Genomic DNA, 9516 nt, shown 5'->3' on the forward strand with positions numbered 1-9516 from the left:
CAAATCAAACGAACCCGGTATGGAAAGATAGGGTCTAGGAAGGATAACATTCCTGAATACCATAGACTTTAACCAAGTAAAATTTACCAAGGGAATTATTAAGAAACTTCAAGCATCAAAAAGTTCGGACTAACTTCAAATAACATAATCTTGATGTTGCTTATGCTGCTCGAATAAAAAAAAGCGCGGATTTCAAACAAGAAAATGGAACATAATGAGGGCATTGAGGAGGGTTTCAGAGGAAGACATGTTTACTCGTCTTCGAGCTTACTAATTTATGAAAAAGATGGGTCGTTTTTTCGAAGAAACCAACAAGTTTTTTTAAGAATTTATCAGCAGCAGATGGCATGAGGCTGCAGAATTGCAAAAAGCAATGTCTTATGATGCATTATGATAAACCACACACCTTCTAAACTTCCGGTGAGTCATTCCTCCCACTGTGGACTTGAGTTCCAGAAGTCGAAGTTCGATGCAATTAGTCACGAGTGTGTCTTTGCTGTGTTTGGAAGCATGTTACTTGCATAGGTGGCATGGAGAAACTCGCTCCTGCCCACGATAAAACTCAAACAGCAATCCCCCAAACTGGTTTCATAACATTCTCTGGTTAGAACAGTAAAAAATGAGGATGTATAAACTAATGGTTTTCATCTTATTAAACCTATATGAACAAAATGATCATGTTTAGGTCCAAAAACCCAATTCAAATTTCATTTTTGGGTGCCAAATGAGTTTTAGAAATGTGTAAACATTACACTTTCAAGTAACTAGATGACAATTTTACCCTTAAAAATAGAGGCACTAATGAATATCTCTATCGCAAAACTATGGGTAGAATTGGAATGCAGATAGTTACTTTTGAAAGAGGACAATTACTTTGGGACAAACAAAAATAGAAATGTTAACATTTATTCTGGGACGAAGGCAGTATATAAATAACTATTCCCTATGTCCCATCTAAAAGCATCTCCGGTGGAGCTTTTTGGCTCCTAAAGCTTGTGAAAAAGCTCCTGACAAAATCCCCCTCTTCCTTTTGCTTGTGTAGTTACAAGCTCCCAAAAAGCTTGTTTTTGCTGGTGGGTCCCACATTTTCAATGAAAAACTATACAATTGTGAATTGTCTAAGTTGTAGAATTTAATTGGGATATTTGATCAAAATTGCAACACCTAATAGGCAAACATTTTCCTTAAACTAGAGATGCACAAATCCTCAGCCAGGCCCGGGCTTTTTCACGCCAGCTTTTTCGGGCTTTTGAAAAACAAAAAAACTTGGCCTGGTCGGATTTTAGGCCCGGGATTCGGGAATCGGGCTTTTTGTGCATCTCTACTTCAAAACCATGTATCAAAATAAAATGTTGCAGTTTTCATGGGACGGTGTAGTTCAGAATAGCAACTTTTGGAGGATAGGATTCGGTCAGATTTGAAGCCTAAAGTGACTAGGTTTGGATATCTCAAGTCAAAACCAAACCAGACTCTTTTGGGACTGGGAGAAGTCCAATGACTGATTGCTTCAAATTGGAAGAAGTTTCTAAATCTTACCTTCAAGAGTTCAGTGTTGCCTGAAACATTCACACTATGTAAGTATAAGAGACAACTGAAGCTTGTGATTGGTCAGATATAACAATGAGACATGTTGGTCGGAAGAGAACACTCGGCATCCACCTGCAATGTCAAATGACAAAAAGGCACATAGATATAAATAGCAATTTACCATTCATATGTTTGACAGCAATAGGCTCAATCAAATTTAATGGCAAGAAAAGATTCAAGGCCATTGATTAGATTAGTCTTTTAAATGCTTAAATTTTGTTTCAAGTCTTCGGGGACTGGATAATGGCAAATTGGCAAGTGTTAAATTTTATGTCATATCTCATATTGACATATCTCATATTGGTAAGTAGTGATTTGATAGCACTGTGGTTTGCAAGATTGAACGGTTGGGACAAATGGTGAACATGTAAAAGAACACCATACTTGGAACTTTTTGTCCAAAATTATTCATTCTGGCAACCAGTAATGTTCCTTCTTTAATTTTTTTTTGGGCATTTTTCACAAGAATGATGGTTTGTTGCAAAGTACGATGTTCTAAAGTGTCGATCGATAACAAACAAACCCAACCCATATATCCCACCCCGAAGGTGGGGCCTGGGAGGGATTGAGATCTGACCTCCACCCAAATAATAGAGCTGCTGTTTCTGTGAAGAATCAATCACTCTATTGGTAAATACCTACTGCTTGTATTCATAATGGTATTTGACGAGGATACTCTAAACTTACTCTTTTAAACAAAAAGGCCAATCCAGGAATTTCATAAGTGGAACAAGTCATCAACATGTGATCGAAGATATACGCCCTGAAATTCTATATATAGAAAAAAACGAATGATCATAAGTAAGTAATTCTACCATAACAAGAAAATGAAAGGTTGCATAGTCATAGCATGATCACAAATCACGTGCTTAATAACAATAAACTGAAAGCAGGAAATTAGCATACCAGTTTGGAAAGAAAATCACCCATCATCATTACGATATTGCATAAGCAAAGATGTTATTGGCTGCAAAAATAGGAAATTAATAAAAAAACAAAATCAGAAGACATAATCAGTGATAAAATCATTTCAATAAAGTGATCACATTTACGGCCATAACACAAGGTACCTTGTCCAAGCAGTAATATTGCATTGGCGGCTAAAGGAATAATTTCTTGAATCTTCTCACTGGTAAATATCACTTCAATGGCTGCCCAAGAACCAAAAAGAGACTCAGAATCAGGGTATAAATGAAACCACTTTCAGATCAATATAGTCCAAATCCATTTCCTCTGAGGAATGTAAGTTGTTTCTCAATTACCAAAGGGCCTTTGGCCTAGCGGTATGTGAGTCTTTGGCCTCCTAGAAGGTTAGGGGTTCAAATCTCACCATAGGTGAGGAGGATGTGCGAGTTTATTTGTTCTATTTGCCGTATATAATTATTATATACTTCAAAAAAAAAAAGTTGTTCTCCATTCTATACTTCTTTATTTCATTTTCATTATATTTTATGTTTTGTTAATTATATTTTATCTTCACAACTTAGAGTACCTGAGCTTTGAATCTTTTCTTCATCGTCATCAGTGTCAGATATCACCATTGCATGTATAGTATAGTGCCCATCTGATACCCAAACAGTTTGAGCTCCTGCAATTTAGGAAGAAATATGCATTAGAATCAGAAAATATGTGTACAAAACATGTAATGGTTTTCCCATGAAGTTAGGGTCAGAGCAAAATGTTTAACGAGTTCTGAACTGTCATAACTCGAGATAACTACTTTTCTGTGAATCCATGAGATCATAACCATGAACAATAAATCAAACAAGGCTGCATCTGGCTTACATAAAAGCAAAGAAATAAAGGCAGCATACTTGTGGAATCATCAGGAAGAACGGCTAGATTCTGAACTTTCATCGTGAGAGTCAACTTCTTCATGTCACAAGTCGATTCCGATCCAGAGACAAGATTGGATAGTAATAGCAGGTACAGCTCTCCAACGGAGTCTAAGATCAGAAACTTATTATGGGCTAAAAAGTGGATGGAAGTTGCCTTTCTTGATGTCAATGGTACTTTTGAGAATTTGCAATTCTCAAACTCCTTGCTCTTAAATGCCACAAAACGAACTCCCCCTTCTCTAGAGGTTTGTCTTATTTTCACAGATTTTAACTTTGCTGTCCCTGTACAATGTATGATCAGCAGACATGAACTAACAAATTAGTATTTATCATGATTAATTAGTAACAGAAGTACAGAACTAAACGTCGATAAAAAACAAGGCATTTTATCTATAAAAATATGGATATTATACGAGTTACATATGATTCTATGTTTAGAGTAGCAGTATTGACATAACCTTAACTGATCAACTTTGTGATGCCACTTTGCAATAATTTTCCAATCGAAGCCAGTATTCAACTTACCTTGCCTGTACAACTACCATATGAAAATGTGCACTATCCCTGTAACTCAATCCATCTGCTTTAAAATCCCTAGAGAACCCACATGAGAAAGAAAAAGACGGAGCAGATGTTTGTACAACTGTACATGAGAAAAGTGGACATGGAGAACTTGTGGAAGTGTACCACACAAGAAGCGACAATACTTGCCTTTATAATGTCGGGCTTCACAGCCTTACTCAAGGAGGGAAGTAAGAAAGTCACAGAAACTACATGAAGAGAAAAAATGAAACAGAGTTTGACTATTAATGAGCCGAAGAAGAATATTAGAATTTAGTTCAAGATTACTTTCAGAAACAAGCCAGCTTGAACAAGTAGCTTTTACTTCTCTGGATGGCTCATATGAGTTAGCTGTTTGGCAGTTGCTGAATGGTTTGGTGCAGGATGATTAAGTGGTCAGAATGATTAAGAGGCTCTTATGATATAGTGCAAAATGAAATATGGTTGTTTGGTAACTGTTCAGGAAATTAGGGAGCTTAATGGTTCAGGGAGGCCTAAGATACAAAATCATTCAGAGGGTTTTAGAACCATTAAGAGGCAAACCTTTTTTTTTGCCAAACAAGATTCACTCTTAGTGATTCAGAGGCTGCCCCTGAATGGAACTATTAAGAGGTACAACAAACAGTGGCCAGTTTCCTCCAAAACTTCGTATTTCTGCTCACTTGTTTTGTATGATACATAAAGTACATGGACGGAATAAATTAGTTAGAGACCAAATGGATTAGTCAAAATGGATTACCAGATTAAAAAACTAGTCATTTGTGTTGAATAGCAGAGACCCTGTCTCAGTGGTCATTTATTTGGGACTTCAAAATCAAGTAGTTTGAGTTGAACATTGTTGACAACTCAACTATAACAATCCTTAATTAAGAATGTACTAGTACTTTTCACTATAATGACTTTTTATTGTGTAGCGACTAGTTACAATTTGGAGCAGTAAGTTGTCATAAAGAATAAAGACGATTGCTGTGTATTTCAAACCACCTTCTATGGAAGTAGTATTGCTGTGTATTTCAAACCACCTATAACTAGTTAAGCAATCTTCATTGCTCATCATATTCGGAGTAAAGGTAAGTGTGAATTCCCAAGATTGACCCCCTCTCTTCTCCTATCTTTTCAGCTCCTCACTTTCTTTGGTTTTATCTTATGCTCTAGCACAAAAGGGGGAAAGAGAAGAACACATGATCAAAAGTATGGATGTTATGCCCATGATAGACGGTAAACTTTCAATGAAAAGCAAGCCAAAGTGCTTTTGGAACAAGCCATGCTGGTTTAAAGGGAATATAAATTGCACAGCAACCACAGAAAGGAAAATGAGAAGGAAGCTTGGATTAAGCCTCAGAAACTCACTTACAGACTCTAGTCATTAATCACATGACTCAGAGTGCATAAACTGCATGAACACAGGCTGTGGCATGTTCATTACTTTTTCTAACTTGCAAAGAGCTGATACCATACCCCAGCCCCTGCCAGTTCAGACTTTAAAGGCATGCCAATAAGATGAAAGTGATAAACAGAGCTTAGACTGAGCCACAGAAACAAGTGCAACCAGCATAATAGGTGAAAATGAGATTAAGCTACCCATAGAAACTCATTACAGACCTTCAAACTCTTAAAGTCATACCTAAGACCCAAACGACACTGATTCTACAGCCAACAGATTTTGCCATGAATTTTCAGAGCTTAAAGTGTAATGCCAGATTGCTAAAACATACAATCTCTAAGAACTATTGACAAAACTTTAAACAACATAACTGGAAGCATAATGGTAATCCAAACAAAAGTTGCTCTCAGTCTCACTTCATCACAGGTGCTATTGCTTATTGCTTTGAGAAGAAATAATGCCATTGACATGCTCAATTGACTTATTTATCAAGTGTATGAAAGCTAAAATGACAGGTGAGATTACTGGCTTGCTAGTTGATCAACACCAGCTGTACAGAGTCCCAATTATCTTTTGAGGCCCATGACAAGAAACTTGAACCTTCTTGAGACGAAGTGCAAACGGGAAAATTTGTCATAGTGATTGACATATTACCAGACTTGGAGTATTAAAAGTAGCAGTAAGTAAGCGATATATTAGCCATTTGGGACATATAAGCCAATGGACAGTGTATAGAGGATGGTATAAAAGAGAAAATACCTACAAAGAAAAGGAGTGGAAGAGAAGACTGCTGTCTAGCCCTGCAGGGGATCAGCTGAGAGATCGAAGTGTGATATAATACTATATTTAATCTCATCTATTTAATAGCCCTAAATTATAAAGGAATATCGAATCATCTACACACCTATTTGATCTAGACACTGGAAGCTAAACTATAAATACCAATACATGATTTCCTATATAAATCATCACTTGAATTTCTGTCTTTGCCTTGTATTTCCACCATCCGTCATTTCCATGGGCCACAATTACATAAAACACACTTAAAATTTAGCATATGTAAGAAATATATTATAGTTGACACATAACCCTCAACTGTAAAATAAAAGCAAATGGAGAAGTAACAACGCCAAAAACATATTTTAGGGATATAAGAATGGCAAAGAGAACCACAAGGGTTGTGGCATAGTGGTTGAGGTCCTGGGGGATGTGGTGGAATATGTTGGTGATTAGTATCACTAATATCATTTAAGTGTAATGGGATTAATTTGTTGACCAATGTAATCATGATAAATATTGAACAAGTAAGGAAGGTGCGGAGTGCACACTTGTTTGAGTTTATTTTGATTTAGGGGTGAAGCCCCTAAACGACGGGGGTCCGGGGGCAGCGCCCCCGGTGGCGGGGTCCAAGGGGCAGAGCCCCTGGCTTTTGGCCCGGTTTTAGATTTTAAACCCGGTTTTTGGCCCGGTTTTAAAACCCGACTTCGTGCGCAAAAAACTGCTGTTTTTGACAGTTTTTTCACGTTTTCTTCAATTTTCGAATTGGTCTTTTTTCGCGGATTTGAGAGAGGGTGGTACACAGATTTCATAACAATCAGAGATTTGAAGTTCTGTCACTGAATTTTATCCGATTGAGATTTCGATTGTACCATCGAAATACTTCAATCTGAAAGTGAAAAACGACTTTCAGTGGATTCCAAGCAAAGATTTCTAACAGAATATCCCATCTGCCCAGGGTCCGATTCCAAGCATGCATAACAATTGTGGTCATTGAGTTTATCAGGGATCCCGGGTTGATTTCTTGCAGTCTCAATTTACCGGGATTAGTCCAGGCATAGCCTGGGACACCCTTCCAGAAAAATGGCAAAGAGGAAATGACGACTCGTCTACAATATCAAAAAATTGAGGCGGGAATCACACCATAAATGCCTAAGCAATATCATGAATAAGCATCCCTCTTATTGATCCAAAACTAATAGAACAAGATGTAAAAGGACGCCTGGGCATAATGGTGTAAAAAAGGCAATAAACACGTAATCTTTTTCTTATATTCAACCAAACAAAAAAACTGCTCCTTGCTTTGGCTGCCCCTTGGGCTTATGCCAGTCCTTTAAGAACAATGATTTACTCCCAGCCTCTCACATGCTTAGAGCTGCGCGGTTTATATAACTTCATTCTAAATTGGCAAGATCTACAACTAACAGCAAACGTGGCTTTTTAAACCATGTGTATCTAGAGTAACTGTTCACCTTAGTTGTCAAGTAATCTATACCTCAAATGGACCTATCAAGCTTATCGATATGTGGTACTTGCAGGTTGCAAGGATAGAACTGATAACCCCATAAATCTTTTCTGAGCATAATGGAGTCTTGTAATTACAATTTTTGTCCAAAGAAAAAAACCACATGCAGCAAGATGTAGCAATTCATATAAAGTATGCTTTCAAATACCTAAATAGGTTAAACAAACAGAATATGCACTTACCAGTATGATCAGAATGTTTCCCAATCTTTTGTTCCATGTTACCATTGACATTTATGCATTTGTTGCTACTACCACCTACTTTTCCAGACTTCACATACAGCATCGAGCTTCCATTGGTTCCAGGAATCATGCCATTCAGCAAATTGATCTTCTGCACCTCCAACTTGTCAGCTTTCTTGCTTATCTCACGCCTACGTTCTTTCTTAATTTCACCCTTCACAAGAGGTCTTAATGGAAAAACCCTAACTCCATTCTCTTCCCCCAACACCAAAAATCCAACAGAAACACTAATCGAAAACACAGGCAAATCACAGTCAATCACCGCACTTTTCATCAACTTCACCTCATCTCTCTCTTCCACAATCTTCACCGCGAAAACCCAAACTTTACAGTCAGAAACGGAGTACATCGCGAAGACATTAATTGACCCCGTGAGCTTAATTGAAACCCCATGATTTACCCTAAACAAAACCCCTAATTTCCTCTCATCAAAACTCAAATCACTTTGATTACAAATGACCCTAACCCTAGCGAATTTGTTGTCGGCTCGAAGGATATAGAAACGAAGGAGTATCGAGCTCCCGGCAAGGTGCGGGGAGGAGACAAGGAAGAGAACACGAGACGTATCGGTAGAGCGGAGGCGGAGGAAGGTAGCGGAGGATGACGGAGGAGAGACGACGGTGGTGGTGGTGGCGGAACGGAGAGGAGACGGAGAGAAAGGGGAGATGGAAGGGTAAAGAGAGAAAGAAGAGTCAGAGTGCATGAGAGCAAGCGCTAGAGACGTAGGGTCGTAAAGGATGGAGGAGATAGTAGAGGACGGTGGCGGAGAGAGGCGGAGCTGCCGTGCCTGAGTGAGAACAACCATCACATTTAGAAAAGGAGCCACCGGTAAACTAACGACGTACGACGGCGAGTTAACGCTAAACTAACGGCATTAAAAAGTCAACCAATGTTCTCGAGAGGGTTTGCTTGTAGACCGAATTACTCGCCGGCAGTTTAGAGTTTGGTACACGGACACAAACACAATTTCAGATGTTTTTGTCGATACGGAAAGAGGAGATCCCATTCTTATTTTTAACAAGTTTGGCCCTTCTACTATCAACATTTTCAACTTTTAACCCCATTTCAACAAAGTTATTCATTTTTCAAACTATCATGATGGATGAGTTTTTTTTTTTTTGTGTATTTTCTTAAAGATTTATATAAATCGTTCACCTTTTTTAGATAAGATAGCATTTGGTACTTAGACATGACTGAAAATGATCGAATATAACTGAACAAAACATGATATGACATGATTGGACAAGACAAAATAATAGGACTTGATATGACAAGTTGTATGTCTGGTGTTTGGCAATTGCATGACTGGGAGTTTACAGGACTGAGTTGGACAAGTTGCCTCATTTGTACGAAAAATTTCAAATATCAAAATTTTCAATTTTTAACCACATTTTAAGATGGTTATTAATCTTTTGAACCAATTTCTCGATGTTGTAAACAAGACTATCAAACGTGATTTTTTCTCCTGATAACTGTAAGACCCCTTTCATAACCCTCCGATGAGTTTTTTTGCTTGATTTGATGCCTTACAAAATGTTGTGGCAGGACTGTAAATAAACGTGGTTAGTTTTGCACACGCAAACATACGTTAAGATGAAATCA

General features: G+C 37.9%; 1 protein-coding gene across 2 annotated transcripts; it reads right to left on the bottom strand.

The window, feature by feature from the left end:
• Positions 1–72: 72 nt before the first annotated feature.
• On the bottom strand, positions 73–8814 carry LOC112515088. Of its 2 annotated transcripts, none has more exons than XM_025121740.1 (8): positions 7855–8814; positions 3402–3707; positions 3080–3175; positions 2658–2738; positions 2494–2554; positions 2275–2358; positions 1537–1659; positions 73–582 (listed from the first exon to the last, which is right to left on the bottom strand). In XM_025121740.1, the coding sequence occupies exons 1-5, from the start codon at positions 8717–8719 to the stop codon at positions 2523–2525; spliced, it is 1380 nt and encodes a 459-aa protein (XP_024977508.1). In that variant the 5' UTR covers positions 8720–8814; the 3' UTR covers positions 73–582; positions 1537–1659; positions 2275–2358; positions 2494–2522. The 2 variants fall into 2 exon arrangements, with proteins under 2 accessions (XP_024977508.1, XP_024977509.1); XM_025121741.1 differs by having other exon boundaries at positions 73–600.
• Positions 8815–9516: the final 702 nt, after the last annotated feature.

This window comes from Cynara cardunculus (genome assembly GCF_001531365.2).
Source record: "Cynara cardunculus var. scolymus isolate 2C chromosome LG 7, CcrdV1, whole genome shotgun sequence".
Classification (NCBI taxonomy): Eukaryota; Viridiplantae; Streptophyta; class Magnoliopsida; order Asterales; family Asteraceae; genus Cynara; species Cynara cardunculus.